A 17,198-nucleotide genomic window follows, 5' to 3' on the forward strand; every position below is an offset into this window, starting at 1 on the left:
TATTTAATGTCATCTCGTGTTTGGTCCCTAGTCTCATTGTTTCTAATCCTTCCCCTACATAATAGTGTCACTGCATCATCCCACATGCCTGTTAGCCAGTGGCCTTTTCCCTGTAAGGACTGATGCTTCTCAGTGAGTCCCAAATCCAAAAATCCAGCCAAACTAAATTACATATATAGAAATGAAATCCCAAACCAAGGTTGATCTACCTAGTTAATTTTTACCAGAAAAAACAGAATAGGAATTTACAATTTCCTTATTCATTGCGGACTGATGTATCTATTTCTGCCTTACTAAGGTGTTATGCTAGGCCTCACCAACTTACTAGGACTGAGTGGTGCTCTTGCAAATTCTCCCAAGCTATTAATTTGATCTGATGTAGAAGACCTATTTTTGATCACATATGCTCCTTGTGAGGCCTTCAATATATCAGAAGATGCACCTGTGTTGAACAAATTTAAATGATATCACAATTCCAGATATTTTGGACAGGTGCTGATAAAAGGGGCTGATGCAGCTGCAACAGAAGAAAATGCTGCTGGTTTCCTTGGCTACTGTCCCCAGGAGGATGCCCTCTGGTCCAACCTGACCATGAAAGAACATCTGGAGATTTTTGCAGCCGTGAAAGGGATACAGAAAGGGGCAGCTGCTATTGCCATCAATCGGTAAGGGCAGCACAAGACCCTGCTTTCATTGTACAATTCTTGTCTCAGAATTTTGGGGTACTGAGAATAAGACTTCTTATTCTATACTTTCCAAATTTGTCAAATTCTGGAAGCTAGTCATCTTCAGTTTTGATTTTTCTTCTTGGGTATAAGAATGTTTTCTTACACATTAAAAGAGCACAGGTACCAGTATTATAACAGCATCCTTGAAAGTCTGCTGCAATCTGTTGTTGTTAACAAATTGTTGTTAGTGCAGTAGTAATTATCACATAAAAGAGATCAGTTTCAGAACAACCAAACATTGTTTTTTCCACATTTCTTTCAGAATAGTTCAAGCTCTAGGACTCCAGGACCATTTAAAAAAGAAAATCAAGACATTGCCTGCTGGATTAACTAGGAAAGTAAGTTCCATGTTGTGTTAGTCTCTAGAACCAATAGCCAAATAATGATAGCTACAAGCCCAGCAGTACTAGACAGCACCATCAGGTGCATGGTCTGCTGCTCAGCCAGTGCTTGCCTTTTCTCTCCCTGCCCACACTACTGCTTCCTATTCTTCATCTACACTACCACCTCTTCCTCCATCTCTTCCCTGCAGTCATTCGCAGGGAAGTCCAGCTCATCTGCTTGTCTGCTGAAGGAAAACTTTAATAGGACAGAGAAGTCAGGACCATCCATAGCCCATCACAAGGAGGGAGGTCCACTGGCACGTGGGGCACAACAAGGGCTTCAGCAAACCTGGAGCCAACCCTAGTTTGTTACTCTACATTATATGCAGATGTTCTGCTGGCTGGGAGATTAGCCTGTCTTTTGAGTTCATTGCATTTGTCAGGTGTGAAGAAGTGGATACAAGAGGATCACAGAGCACTGCAGCCCATGATGAAGACAGAGTGCTGTCTGAAAGCATTCAAATAATATAGTCACACCACTACAATGAACTTGGTTCTTAACAAATCTGCTCTAAATGTGCTGCAATTTATTTATATACTGCTTGAATGTAAAGACCTCTAAGAGGTTTACAAAAAAAAATCTGAGTGATCATTCAAAAATTATGAATTGGAAATCACCCCCAGGAATCCTAATTGCCTTGCTTCCATTGTACACAAAGTTGCCTCAAGGATGAGTGGTCATATGTAGTTTAGTTAACGAAAGTCAGAGTGATTGGTTGTAATTGGAAAACTCTTCCCCTGTTATACTGTAGGAGTATCAAAGAATTGTCTTAAATAATGGTAATGTGTATCCAGGATATTTGGAAATGTCTGTAATCTTGATGCCTTATTTTTGACTTTCCTTCTTTTTCTCTCTTTCAACTGTATATTGAGACTTTCCATTTCCCCCAATATATATTACTGGACAAAATGTTCTGTATTTCCGCAGATATGTAGCATGCCTTTGACCATGTTCATTATCTTATTTAGTTGTTATTATTTTTATTTTTTTCCCTTGTTGTTGTGATCCTTGGAAAAAGAAACAGAAAATTAAGAAAAATGTGTTTAAAAAAATAATTTATGTATATATGTTTTGGGAAATGTAAGTCTTTTTCTCCCATTCCTCTTTTTCCTATTGGGTGACCCTTCCTCAGCTGGTTAAATCTCCCCTCCCCTGCAATTTCCATGATGATTGACCTCATCTATTAAGCTTTTTCCTTAGCAGTTTCCATGATAACTGGGGGAGGGAAGGTTTATCAGGTTCCTCTCCCTGCAACTCCCCATGTGCTGCTCAGTTCACTGAGGAACAGGTAAGAATGGTGGGGGAAAAAGAGGGCTGGACTGAAAGAAAGTAAATCTTTATCTGACCCTCCTTCCTGCTACTGTACTGATCAGTAGGAGGATATGTTGTGGGCCATGTAACATTAGGTAGTGGGCCAGAAGCAGATAGGAGGTTGCAGACTGCACACTTCTGAACAAGAAATAGACATAAAGGCGTATTTATTGGAGACTATACATACTGAGTGGAAAATGTTCAAAATGAGGTGCTATATGTACATTTCCCAAGGTCTGTTGGAGAAGATGTATGTTAATCAGGAAATGTGCACAATTCCCTCTTCATGGAAGGGTTATGTACACATTCTCCATGAAGTCTAGTGAATGTGCACAATGGCCAGTTGTTGTGCATTTTAACTTCTCAACTTACATTCCCCTTAGCATATACAAATCCTCACAATCTGATGGCTTGGACAAGTCTATATAACCTGTATAAATATAGGAATCGTTATGTTGGGGGGGCAGTGTTGTCTTTTGATCAGGCCCAGTGCTAGTGGGCAGCCAGGTCAGGCACTGACTGAGGGCCCCTGAGAGGCCCCTCCTTAGGCTGGGAAGGTAGAGCTCATGCTCCACATTAGCACTGCATCATAGTGCCCAGTGACCTGCCACTGCCACGGTTCGTGAAGCGGGAGCTCCACCATCACAGGAAACACCCCCAATGCAGGCAGCATGGGCTTAAACAGGCCCATCCATCCCACCTACTGTTGGAAGTGGGGCAAGAGCAACTCCTGTTTTGTTCTTTTGTTTGTGCTCCAGAAGGAAGATAGAGCTAGGGTCCTCCAGATGGATAGGCTTGTTTACCTTTTACCTGTGATGCTCTGACTGACTTCCTTCTGTCGCTAGACTGTGACGCCTTTGGGGAAGCTTACCTGCCCCTCCTCCTTCTGCCCTTTCCATTCTTCTCTGGCTGTCCGTGAGAGAAGAGACATCCCTTTGTCTCTGCTCTCTCTCTGAGCATGGGGCTGACTCCTACACCTGGGAGTTATGCCTCCAACTTAGTTAGTTAGAACTAGGTATGCCTTTTCTATCTACTATGTATTTCTCTAAATAAAGTAGCTTTTCTTATTTTACTAAGTCTGCAGTCTCAGTGATGCTGTTGCAGGGTAAAAGCCTGCTTTCTTAGGCAAATGCACGCACACGCTGGCACACTCGCATTTCAAAATCTGCTGTTACTCTCTGCTGCTGTGGTGCTGCTTTTAAACGAAATTAAGCAACACAACTACACACAGCGCAACACCTACCTCGTCTTACGTCACTGCGTCGGTGTGCTAGTGCGCTATGTGCACATGCCTGCCATCACCCAAGATGGTGATGTGGGAGGTAGGTGGGGTGGGCAGGCCTATTTAAGCCTGTGTCACCTGCATCGGGAGGGGATATTGAGGAGCATGAAGACATGGGCCTAGGGCAGTCTGGTGCCCAAGGGCTCAGTCATGTCTGATGCTGGCCCTGCTTTTGATGTTACCAAGGTTTATAACTTCCTAATTTGGAATGTAAATTTCCACCTTGTAATGTGTGCTTGTGGAGTGCCTTTGTGTAAGCCACTTCTTCTCAACCTAACCTGTATCAGAGCACTGTTGTAGACTACAGTGAGATAGCACTCTTGTTTACCACCCTAAAGGAAAAGGGTAAAAAATGAAACATGTTACCAAAATCTCTTGTTGATTTGTTGGCCTGTCTGACCATTTAGCATGTTTTCGTTTGTTCTCACTCACATGCTGATAGAGAATTTTCCAGGTTTCTGCGTCTGGACAGCTGTCACCACAGAGTCCACTGCAAATATTATTTATTTTTACTTACTTTTCAAATTTATGTTCTGCATTTCTATCAAATGTTTGAAGCAACTTGAAACACTTTATACCATTTCCTTAATTTTAGTTATGCTTTGCCCTGAGCATGCTGGGTAATCCTACCTTGATGCTATTAGATGAACCAACAGCAGGAATAGATCCCAAAGGAAAGCGGCAGGTGTGGTGAGTGACCCATACATTTACTATAGAACTGAAGTTGTAAATTTGCAATACATTGCACATTATGTATACCTATTATGATGTGCTCATATTTAGGTATCCAAGTAAACAATATGAATTGTTGAGTGTTTATATATATATATATATATATATATATCAGACAAACCAATATGCTTAAAAAGGTTCTGATGTGGCATAGTGCCTTTCACCCTACAGGTAATCTTTTCTAAAAATCTTAGGGTTGTTTGTACATTTTTGTTTTGCACACTGTTCCTGAACCCAGAAAATGCCTAATCCAGCCTTTCAGGATTGGATTTATTTTATTCACATAACATCAGTTTATCCCAGAACAGAGTGAAGTTTTCCCTAACCCTTGTTACTTCTGAGGCTACCATACTACAATAATATCTCACACATGATGGACTCCAGAAATTCATGGGCAAATTCTAGGTTTGTAATCAGATCAAAATAGGTAGGGCCAGAAAAGAGAGAAAAGAAGTTAATAGTCCCTTTGTTGGACGGGGAAAACCACACAGATGGACATCAGAGGGAGACCACTCTGGAGAAGCATGAAGTACACTTCTTGTTGAAATACACATGCCATGCACTTCATAAAGGGTTAACTTTTTAAAAACGTTCAACTTGTTTGGATACATGGGCATATTGTGATATGGTTAACACGCACCCCTAATTCTGTTGTAGAGAAACTGCAGAACATGAAGGAAGGAAATAGTGCCTGGCAGTTGGGCGATGGATAGCAGCACTAGTATAGTAAGGGTAGAAAAAATTCCAGCAAGATGTTTGTTGGGCTCTGGGTCTGACTGTGAGAAACAGGTGAGTGAGGAAGAGCTCTTTGAGACTTTGAGATCAGTGCTCACTGTCAGGCAAGGAAAAGCAAGGGCAAGACAGAAGTGACCGTGGGAACTGAGGAGTTAAGGATAGTCTTCTGGGTTTCATGAAGCCATGGGACTGGCTGCAATGGGTGAAGAGGGGCAACCAAGTACATCTGGGTGATAGCCACCTGTTAAACATTTTTCCTAGGGGAACACAATACCTTCAAACTTGCCCTGTGATGCATCACTTAAATTTGTGTAAATTCTGAGGCTGAGATCCTAGTTTCACATGGTATCAATATGTTTGTGTAGTACTAATAGGAAAAAGTAATAGAATACATTAAATCTTCCTTTAGTATTCATAGCATGATCCTCCAACTATTTATTCTAGAGGTGCCTCACTGACATCAGTTGACCAAATACAGATTCTGGAAGTTATGGACATGAGCTTCTGGCTCCCTTCCGTGAGAGAGAGAAAGAGAGAGAGATGTAGGCCTAAGAACTCCTGTCTGGTTCCCTCTTCCCTGTGCATTCTGTGGATGACTTTGTGCTCTTCCCTGTCTTGTGGCTTCTTCAGCATCTTGCTCTCACTTTACCTTCTCTTTCTATTGCTGCCTCTTCTGCTCTCTTTGCCTCTTCTTCATTTGGGCTGCTTTGTGGCTACAAGTGGAGTACTCTGTTCTTCTCCGGTTGGTGCTCCATCCATTGACTCAAGCAGGACCAAAACAGTCTGCTAAGAGGAGCCTGTTTTGGCTGCTTCAACACTCCTCCACCCTAATAAATATTATGTTGTCTACAGGAAAGCAATTCAAACTGTACTGAAAGACAAAAACCAAGGAGCCATTTTGACAACACATAACATGGAAGAAGCAGAGGCTGTCTGTGACCGAGTAGCTATCATGGTGACTGGACAGCTCAGGTAACTGCTGAAGCATTTTTGATATGGATTACCCATTTCTGTACTAACCCCGAGAAGAATAAGACAAATACTGAAACAGAATCAATAATAGAGAAGTTCAGACAATGCCTCCATGCATTCAAAGAATGCATAAGGAGGACCACGGGCTGGTCCTGCCACTGGCATGCTCAACAGCTATTATGCTCCTCCATCTTCTCATGATTAACATGAAAAAAGTGATATGTGCAGACTACATACCAATGTACATGTGTAGAAATACTTCACATGAGGGACGATACTGATTGGGGCAGGACCATGGCTGGCTTTTTGACAATACTGGTTGATGCCACCTCCACCTTCAGCATCTCAGAGGTTTAGGAGTATGTGTGCACATCTCCATAGACTTTTCCATCAAGCAGTTAGTCAATGCCATCTGCTCCGACAGTGCTGATTACCTTTGTCAGCAAGTGACAGTTGACAAAGCTGACAGAACTGGCCATTTTATTGGGTCTGCAAGTGAAAGTCCCAGTACAGCAATGCAAACATTGTGTATGAATGCCCCTGTGTTAGATTCGGCAGCCCAGTAATGAGCACTTTGTGCAGAGCACTGCTTGTGCATGTGGTGCCAGATTCTGAGGGGATGCATGTGCAGAATCCTCCTATGCACCCATCACATTTGTAAAATAAAGGTTAAGGGAATGAGTGTGTGAATCTGAGTGAGAAACGTGATATGCACATTGCTCCATGGCTTCAACTTTCATGGGTTGATGTTTGTGCACTTAACTCAGGCTGATACATGGGAGACAAGTAGAGCTCTGCTTTAGCAGCTGGATGCTGTGATTACAAAAAGAGGGTCAGAGTTTGCTGCAACCACCTGTAAAACTTTTAAAAAACTGTAAGTGCCCCCCCCGAAGATTCCACAATTAAATTGATGGTGAGTCCCTGAGTCTGCAGTGCCTCAGTGCTGCACTAATAACAAGTAATGCTTAGCTTTGATATAGCACTTTACATTGTTCAAAAGCATCCAGGAATCCTTACAACATCCCCGCGATAGACTACTGTTATTGGCTTGCATTCAACATAGCACTAAGTCACTGACTCTGTCAGTGCAAGGACAATGTAATGTTTTCCCCCTCTCCTCCCCCCAAGCACCTCCTAAATCTGTTTTGGGGTTTTCCCCAATCCTCCCAAGCAGATCTAGGAATGGTGCAAGTGTGGAAGGAGGGAGGAGCGGGGGAAATCCCATTGTGTTAGTGCAATTATTTTGTCGAATACTGTCCTTTATCCCCAGATTACTGATAGAGGGCTGACGTTAAGAGAACAGTAGCTGCACCACATCCATCCTGTGAGTTCATGGACGAAAAGAGATTGAGCTGTGGACATTTTGGTCTACACTTTGCCCTTTAGGATGCGATCTTCAGAATAGTGACGAACCATAAAGTGTATGAAGTTGCAGGTATTGGAACTGAAAAAACACATTCCTTGTGGCTGCAGTCTAGGATAACTTACTCAGGAAGAGCAAGCACCAGTGCTCATTTCTTAAAGAACTTTCTGCATGCCATATTAAGGAGTCACCAAGACTACTTAAACTCACTTTTTAATTTTCTTTTCTGTTGTCTGGCATATTCCTTCTGTCCATCATAGGAATGCAACTTTTTATGTTTTAATTAGTAGATTGATCAATGAAACATTGTATTCAATGTTGTGCTAAGTTGCTCGTTCTGTCAGGATATTTCCTTGAACAGTGGAATGTTCTTCCCCTTTACTCCCCCTGCCCAGTGCCTCCCTAAATCTGTGCTGGGTTTCTCCCCATCCCTCTGGAGCAATTTTAGGATGGCACAGGGCACCCACACTCAGGAATGCTAACAGGAGTTACTGGGCCCACTACACTGTATGTAGATTGGGCCCCCTACATTTCCACCCATTCTGCAACACACACACTCCCAGCAATCTATTGGTCTGACAAGAACTGCTGCTTGTGTGCATATGTTACAAACAAGAAGAGTTATTTTGAATCCACAGTCTGGATTTAAGATGTATTTATTTTTATAGATTTGTAAGCTGTCTTTCAGAGTTCCTGCCCTCACAACAGTTATACACAGCTCAAAAACTATAATAATATAATTATTTAATAACATTTAAACATAACATTAATAAAATAGGAGCAGCTAAAAAATCTTGTGCAGCTTGACTGAACCAACTCTCAGCCTACCTACCTCACAGGGTTGTTGCAAAGATAAAAGGGGGAGGGAAGATCCAGGAAGAAAAGCAAGGTGCAAATAACATCATGTCATAGTAACAAATCATGCAGTGAGGGGGGGAAAACATATACAAAGGCAGCCCCCCACTGCTTTAAATGCAACATTCCACAGTCCTGATATTTTACAGCATACCAAAACACTTGCCAACACACACATACACTCTAAGCAGCTGCAGCTTGTCTGAACCAACTCTCAGCCTAACCTATCTCATAGGGTTGTTGGAAAGACTCCATACACATACACTGGAGATGTAAAAATACATACACCCCATGTAGTAGTTTATTGCCAAAACCAGTTGGTCAGTGCAAAATGTGTTTTTTAAAAAATCAAATAACAGCAGTGACACTTAAAGAAGGCCTGCCTAATTGTCTTAAAAATAGGATGGGGGAGTTCCTAATGAATTCAATGGAATTTACTCCCAGGAATAAACTGCTTTACTCCCAGAAAAGTGAGTATAGGATTAAAATCTCATGTTGGAAAGGTTTTCAAAACAGGTTACGAGTTAAACAAATGAACTGTGCTGTTCTACAGCCCAGGAAAATTTAAACTTGTATGACCCCTTATATTTAGAAAACTATAACACATTGCAATGGCATCATAAGCTGCATGTACACTTCTTGATTTCTGTTTAAAAATTATTTGATAGATAAAATGTATACTACATTATTTTATTTGCAAATAATAATTAAAAAAACCTGCATGCACACTTTTATTATAATTGTCAATGAAGTTGTTTACTGGGCATGCCTGCCAAGGTCCTGCTGTGCTGTGTGTGCTTCTTTGACCTTTTGGTCCTCATGCTGGTTGTGCACAGAGAGAGAGAAATAGGCTGGCAAGCACATGTGCTACTGCTGAAAGCTATAAGCTAACTCAGCTCACGTAATGTGCACACGCACACCATTAACCAATCAAATTCTAAAGTCAAATTTTAACTGGTGGGGCTGAAATTTAAAGACCCACTTGTTTATTTTTTAAAATTACTTCTGTTCTGGATTGCTAACCATAGCAAGGAACAAAAAAAATGTTAAAAGATGCCTTTTCCTTCTAACAATGAATGAAAGCTTTGATTTATTAAACTTTTAACTTATACTTTTTAAAGCTATTGATGGAAGTATCTGGCTTTTAACATGCAGATTTATTCAAGAGTAATTAATGAAGACTAGATTAATCAACTAAAACTTCTCTAACTGATTGACAGCCCTACTTTGTGAACACATTTACCACACATGAAGAAGAATATCATCTATGGTGTAACAGATTGACTAGTGAAAGTTTCAGTAGTGTCCAAGGTAAGAGCAAATACGTAACTTCGACATGAATTAAACTGACCTTATGTTGTATGCTGTTTCTCATCTTTCTGCAGGTGCCTTGGTTCTATTCAGTATCTGAAAAGCAAATTTGGCAAAAATTATTTGTTACAAATAAAAGTCAAGGGAGTAGACCAAGGGGAGCTTCTGAATACTCATATTCTGCAGATCTTCCCACGTGCAGCTCGTCAAGAAAGGTAACTGCAGCATTTTTCTGCAGCTTGACACAAAATTTCTTTAATTATTTAAGCTGGTATATTTTATGTTCTTGTTTGGTTTGTATCACATTTTATTTACTGTTCTTGAGCTGTTGGATGGGTCAGATTGGGATGATGATGAGCGAATACCTGTCCTTTCCTTTTCCTCAACTTTCTAGGTCCCATTTATTAACCAACGCATGGACTTACCACATACTAAGCAGGAGCTGTTATTTCTGGGGACAACCCCATACTTCCCAATCCAGCTGGCTTCTGTGTTTGTATCCCTTGTTGATGAGGAGCCTCACATGCAGTTCCCTTACTAACCCAACACTGCACATAGAGATTCTTTAAAAATCTAGGGTCCTGCTGGTGGTGGGTTGTTTTTTTGTTTGGTGGGTTTTTGTTTTTTTGGTATTTGCTGTTTATGTAAGATTTTTAACGTATGTTGTATATCGCTTAGAGTTTTGTTTAAACATAAGTGGTATATAAATTGTCCCCCCAAAAATAAAAATAAGAAAACTCTCTGTGCGCGTGTGCATGTTGGATTCAACCTCCCTCATTCCCCTTTCCTGCCAGACTTGGCTTTGTACTGCTTGCTCTACATATATTGAATCAAAGCCATTCTGGTGACTGGATTGCTTTTTCCTCCACTTAGGATATCCACTTTGTTGGCCTACAAGATCCCAATGGAAGATGCACTGCCCCTATCAAAAGCCTTCTCCATGCTAGAGGAAGGTATGACCTTCCCCTCTATATATTGTGCAGTTATTTGTGGAGAAAGATATTTTAAGCCCTAGTTTGAATGGTATTGTCTCCTTTCCTTTGTGCATGGTGGAGAAGAAAGGTCAGACATTCCTACTCACTAGGTAGGCCTTCCCTGCCTCCATCATCTATGTACATGTGTATCATCCAGCACATTAAGGGAATGGAGACACATGTTGCATTCTACATGCAGGTGCGTTCTTCAGTCATTATACCCGCATGTAGACATCTGGGGCTACTGGATGCAGAGAAGTGCATCTTGAGTGAGGGGCATGAAGTGGTGAACTTGTGTCCCCTTATTGTGCATAGAAGAAAGGTGAAAGAGGATATCATAGGAACATAGAAAGATGCCTTATATCAAGGCATCTGGTGGGCCACTCTGAGAAGAGGATGCTGAACTAGATGGGCCGCTGGCCGGATCCAGCAAGGTCTTCTTATGTAAGTCAGACCATTGATCTATCTAGCTCAGCATTGTCTACACTGACTGGCAGCTGCTCTCCAGAATTTCAGACCGGATCTCTCCCAACCCTACATGGAGATGCTAGGACCTTCTGCATGGAAACCAGATGCTCTCCCACTGAGCTACAGCCCTTCCCCTGAAAGGACCTATCATCTGATTCAGGTCAAGTGAACATAATTGCTTTAACTTTATATCCACACAGCTAAACAAAGCTTCAGCTTTAAGGAGTACAGCTTTTCTTTGAATACTTTGGAACAGGTAATGGTATTTTAAAATATAATTGCATTGTTGTATTTGTAGTGGGAAAGAACAATGCCATGCTCACAATGGGAAGTTTTTTTAACCTGATTAGATAAAGCCATATTCACCACAGTTGGATAAAGCCACATTCACCACATGTGCATTCTCTGCTGGATTGGAGAGATATGCAGGTGTTTCCCTAGTCAGTGCTGAATCTCTGCAGATTCCTTCTATTATACTGGGAACTGTGTACATGTGGATTCTTCTCACCCTTGGTTTCTCCTGCATTATATTGTCATGCAGCCATATGATTCTGTTGCATACAAAAAGGGGAGAAACCAACCCAAGCAGGGCCAATATCCAAGGAGCAGGGGAAGCCATTTCTCACAGTTCCTCCACAGGGGAGGATGGCCTACTTTCCCTTTGGATTTTGTTGTTGTGGCATCTTTTCCCTCCTGACTGCAAACTAATGGAGCAGCTTCAGTCCATCAGTTTGAAAGTAAGAGGTAGAAAGATTCTCTCACTTCCTTCATGGGGAGTGTAATATTTGAGCCCTTTGATTAGCTCAGAAATTAGCTCAGTTCTTCCAGGTTTTTTTAGAAGAATTCAGATAATTTCCAAGTCAATCCAAGAAGAGCTTTAGAATGTTTGCCCATCTCCAGTCATTTTTGACAACAGTGATGCTTTTTTTTAAAGAGTGAGGGCTGAATTCTGATGTCACAGGGTGACTAAAGCCTACATCCACCCTCTCTTTCAACTTCAAGATGATGAAAACTGCCAAAGCTGGCAGCTTTTACCATTTGTTGAGCAGTTTGGATTTTGGACTGAGACCGTAATTTACCAAAATTAAAGAAAGTGGCAATTGGCATCTTGGAGTAGGGTACATCTTTTTTAAAAAAGGCTTGTCATAACCATAAACAATTTGATTGACATTTAATTTTGTTGCACTTCAATCAGAATGAGCCGAGTAAGATACATTTGATGCCTTTCATGTTCTCTTCTGTTCTTCTTAGCTAAAGAAACTGTGTTTTTACTATATTATTCAGGTTTTCCTAAACTTCTGCAAAGAGCAAGAGCTTGATTATTTTGATATGGCTCTGCACACAAGTTTTCAATGGAAACGACTGCAGCAGGCTGATCTTTAAGTTTTTCATGGCTTAGTGCAAAAACTGATGCTCACTCAAGTAAGTTCTGATCCCTTGATATAGGACGAACATAAGACAGATATGACAGAGCAATCAATCTCCAAATACTGTAATGTCTAGTTTGGCACTTAAACTGGAAGCCTCTTCAGAAAAGGACTTTACTGTCCATATAGTCCTCTGTATTGATTACAGCTCTGTGTGATTAATGCCCATATTAGGCATATGTAGGATATTCTGGAAATGTTAATCCCCTGGGTTTTTTTAAAAATGTGTTTTTTCAAAAAGAAATTGAGGGGAAATTGAAATATATGCAGTACTTAATTTCATGTACAATCTAAGATTAATTTACTATTTAAAAAACATAAAATACATTATGTATAGTTTTGCCCATAAAATTGTATTATTGATAGATTTAGAAAATTTGAAAAGTGTAAATCCCTTAGTTTTATTCAATAATATTTACAAATATATCCAGTGTTAGAGATGGATGAGGAAATGTTGCAAACTAAGGCACCTATCCCCTCCCCCTCCCCTATTTTGCCAACTGAAAACAGAAACCATCAACACTTAGAAATAGGCTCCTCTTCATATAGCTAGTACTAGTTAGAAACAGAAGAAACTGTGCAAAAATTTGAACGTTCATTTACCAGAGATGACATTGGGTGAGTGGGCATTTCACAAGCAATGACCTCTTTTTCAATCTTTCTGAAAAGTGTTTGCTTCCAGCCTCATAGTATTAACAGTATTAAGTAAATCTGGATATTGAGTTAAACTTGATAACATTGAACTCTTTGGTAGTGTACCATCATTGCACACAGTATGTGCAATAGTAGCTGTGGACAAAATTAGCCACATAAACCCAATTTCATTTAAATTATAAACTTTTGAAAATGCCACACCTCATGCTTCCTTCTTTCATCAGAACTACTTTCTAAAATATAGCTTCTGATTCTGAACATTCACTTTTATCTCTATAGGCATCAGAGAAGTGAAGACTTACATCGACTGAAAGAATTTTCTCTGCTATTTCACATGGTAGCTTGTCTCTTGATTTGGCGTGTGCACTTCAAAGTATAAAGTAGTTGCTCTGCACATATTCTTTTTGGATCAAAGCCATATGATGCAGGCAGGAAGATTAAAGAGTTGAATAAGTCTATGAGATACAGGAATTTTAACTACCTAATAGAGTAGCTTGCCTTACATAGTTATTAGAAAGCATGAGAAGGAAGGGACAGACAACTAATGCGCAGTCCTTTGCACACTTACTAGGAATAACCTCCATTGAAACAGTGGGACTTATTTCCAAGTAAACATGAACAGGATTGCATTACATAACAGTGCTTTAAAATCTTACCTTAAAAAGCACTGCACTCATTCAAAGAGATAAAATATTGCACATGACCATGTAAAGGCAGCAATCCCTCTCCAAAAAATATAGAAAAAGGTTCCTCAGCATGGAGGGAGGAGTGAGAATGGTTCCACTTACCAGTTTTTCTGTGGATTCATCCCCATATACACACATACTTAACCTTCAGATGTCTAATCATATGTCGATTAAATTCAGGAGCAAAGAAAAATGTATCCAATTTTAAGAATAATATATAATACCAAAGTATAAAGAAGTCTGTCTTTAGCTTCATAGATTTTTGCATATTTGTCTGGAAATCATGTTTGTGCATTTTTAGCTAAAACTATACTAAGTTACCTCAGTCTGTGAAGACTTGTAACAGCATGTCATTTCTGTTTCTGACATTGTTATTGATGGATTTGTATTTCTAGAGATTGAGATTACAACAATATAAAATAAAATGGCTATACTTTTACTAAGGTTGTTTCCAAACAAGCAACTACTAGCTAATAATAATCTTTCTTCTGCTGTAAACTGCAGATGACATTGCAGTTGACTTTCCAGGTTATTGCATCTTTTATGTATGTTCATCTTACTATGTTCTGTTCAGTGAACATGACCTAGCTATTGTTGGTAGAGAAGCTCCATTTCACATGAGCAGCCAGTTGAAGCTCAGCACACATAACCTTTGTGGTGGGTTGCTGTTTTATTATCCCATTTATTTTAAACTGACCTTTAAATTGATGCTATATTTAAAAAAAAAAATCAAATGTTAGCAAACTACCACTTAAACAGTATTTATAGTACAATGTATTTTTTTTAAATGATGAAAAATCCCTTTCGGTTGCCAATATTAACTATGTTGCTAAAATGACATTGACATGAAATGTTTTTCCCATTTTTTAAAAAAGGATGATAGCACTCTTTTATTTAAATGGCATTTCACTGATATTTTAATATTTTTAATAGCCAAAAAAGCATTTTGGAACTTATCAAATATCTATTAAAAATAAATAAATAAATGAGGTGATAAAATCATGCCCAATGTTTGGTTATAGTGAAACAGTGCTGAGCTGTTTGATATGCCACTACCGTCAAAACCCCACCTATTTAAAAAAATAAAAGATCAAAACCCATGGAAATTGCACTGCTCTTCTTTTTTGAAAATAACACATGATCTTATTGATATCTGTGCTCTCAGTCCCTGATCTGTGTATCTTATTATTACAAACGGGAACAGAAGGTAAGTTAAAGGATAAAATCATTCAACACATGAGTCCAGGGCAAGGAACATCCACTTAGTGTTTGAGCCCAGTGTCTTTCTTCTCCAGAACCCTCCACAGACTGAGACTCTGCCCCCATTCTTTGTCCCATACATTCCGGTGGTGGTTGCCATAGGGTCTTGTTGCTTGCATTGGAGAGACACACAATGGAATTTTAGAGGTGGCTGAATTCATCCTGTCTTCCCCACTTGTGACATACCGGCACTGGCTGCCATTTGAGTGCAGTTTCTGAAGCTGCATTTTGTGGTGGTTTGGTGGCAAAGGATGAACAAATACTTCAGGGAAGAACCAGTTTGTAAGCTTCCCATAACTGCTGCTATTTCTGTCAGGATGGCAATGTTCAGGCAATATTCAGTTCAAAAAATGAGGTACTGGTTCTCATATACATTACTGATAGAATGCCATGGGTGCCAGTGCAGAATTGCAGCCATGGGAAGCAAAAAACAAGGTGCCAGTATTCTGTACCGGTAAGCACTGTCACAAAAAAAGCCCTGGATATGTTAATGCACAAGGTACACTTCTAGGTGGTTTACAGAATGCAGAGACTTTTCTCATCAATAAATGCCATTATGGATTCAGCAGTTCCCTCCAAAATTTGTTAGTGCTACCATCATGCAATCAGCAGGGGACCACCCTCATCTGCCTATGCCTTTTAAGGCAAATTTGCCCATTGTGAAGGGGCTTTGGATAGTGCAATGGATTCTGAACCCTGCCCTTTCACCTATCCAGATATTTGGTGCCTGTCCTTTGCTCTCCTCACCTGCATAAATATAGTAAGCAGGCCCCTTACTCTTCTGCCCAGAAGAGGCAGAAACCACAGGTTATTGTTTGATGTAGTTGATTACTCAATCTTTACTCAACACTCAGGTATATGCGACAGGGAGATAAGAAGATCTACTTTGCTAGGGGGGAGAGATAACTATCTAAAGGATATTCATCTACAGAGAAGACCTGGACATTGCTTTGGGTGCATGCCTGGCATTAGGGCAAAGGCATAGTCATTTGCCATTGATTTCTCTTCCCCCCCCAAAAAAATAATTAAATAACTCAGTACCCCCCCCACACACATACACACCTCTTTCATATACAGACAGTCTGAGGCTTCTTGACTTACTTTATTTCTCTCTTCCTCTCTAAGCTGCCGGCAGCTAGTGCCACAATTTTTTCTTGCATTCTAGTTTTCTCACTGAGAATCAGAACCATGTGTCTCCTACCTCACAGAGTATGCTGAAAACTGCAACTGGGCAGATTTCAGTAGCAGCAGCAGCATTCTTGTGTGTATAGATCTGGGATGATGAGACCTCTACAGTAAATATTTATCTATAGATCTGTCTTGAGGGCCTATGATTATGAGAGAGCCTAGGGCATACAAAGACTTTAATCTGGCCTTGCTGTTAAATTATGACGTCGTTAGGAGGTAACTTGTCTATCAAGGCATTAAATATGTCAGACTGTTGCCCCCTCAGAAACTGTGAGAGTGAACTGAACTCTCCAGTGAGGAAATTAAGAGTTTTAAGAATTTCTTTTGTAAAGAATTTTGATATGCTTAGCTGTCTGGTGAAGAATCTGTTAACAACAACAACAACGCCTCAATATTTGAATATTGATAGGCTAAGGCTCGCTCCCAGATCACAAGGTTCCAATAAACCTGGAGACGACGAAACAAGTAGTAAAATATGCCAAAGTTTATTAGTACTCTTGCAAGAGGAGAAGCAGCCAGACTGATTCTGCCTTGGCTGGACGCAGCCAGCCTTTTTACTACCAGGAAGGTTACGTATAGAAAGTACAGCAATAAGCACATGCCCATTTCCCCGAAATCAGCCCATTTACAAGAAATCCCATCCGTGTGGTTTCGTTCTCCCCTCACGGAAGACCCCTGTCTGGTTTCTATTTTCCTTATATGGTGTTGTTTTTCTTCTTCAAGTTAGGGCGTTGGTGGGGGTATAGGCGCCATTCCTCTAACATAGGAATGCAATGTCTAAGTAAGTTAAACACTGATCTTTACTACATGAACCTTGCCACACATCCTCCCTAATGCTACAGGATTCCCTACAAGAACTACTTCAAGG

At 40.3% G+C, this 17,198-nt stretch overlaps 1 protein-coding gene across 5 annotated transcripts in view; it reads left to right on the forward strand.

Annotated features, from left to right (window-relative positions):
- The window catches only part of LOC133379760 (ABC-type organic anion transporter ABCA8-like), a 140,721-nt gene extending 125,739 nt beyond the window's left edge, over window positions 1-14,982 (forward strand). For 4 of the 5 annotated variants that reach the window (XM_061615631.1, XM_061615630.1, XM_061615632.1 and 1 more), the window contains 9 exons: window positions 493-665; window positions 991-1,066; window positions 4,301-4,395; window positions 6,025-6,144; window positions 9,748-9,888; window positions 10,547-10,626; window positions 11,316-11,371; window positions 12,400-12,537; window positions 13,476-14,982. In XM_061615631.1, the coding sequence (XP_061471615.1) occupies window positions 493-665; window positions 991-1,066; window positions 4,301-4,395; window positions 6,025-6,144; window positions 9,748-9,888; window positions 10,547-10,626; window positions 11,316-11,371; window positions 12,400-12,498 (840 nt within the window). In that variant the 3' untranslated portion in view covers window positions 12,499-12,537; window positions 13,476-14,982. Of the gene's footprint in view, window positions 1-492; window positions 666-990; window positions 1,067-4,300; window positions 4,396-6,024; window positions 6,145-7,414; window positions 7,580-9,747; window positions 9,889-10,546; window positions 10,627-11,315; window positions 11,372-12,399; window positions 12,538-13,475 lie in introns of those variants that run through there. The other variant, XR_009761255.1, reaches the window with a different exon arrangement.
- Window positions 14,983-17,198: the final 2,216 nt, after the last annotated feature.

Source organism: Rhineura floridana, chromosome 3, assembly GCF_030035675.1.
Source record: "Rhineura floridana isolate rRhiFlo1 chromosome 3, rRhiFlo1.hap2, whole genome shotgun sequence".
Taxonomy (NCBI): domain Eukaryota; kingdom Metazoa; phylum Chordata; class Lepidosauria; order Squamata; family Rhineuridae; genus Rhineura; species Rhineura floridana.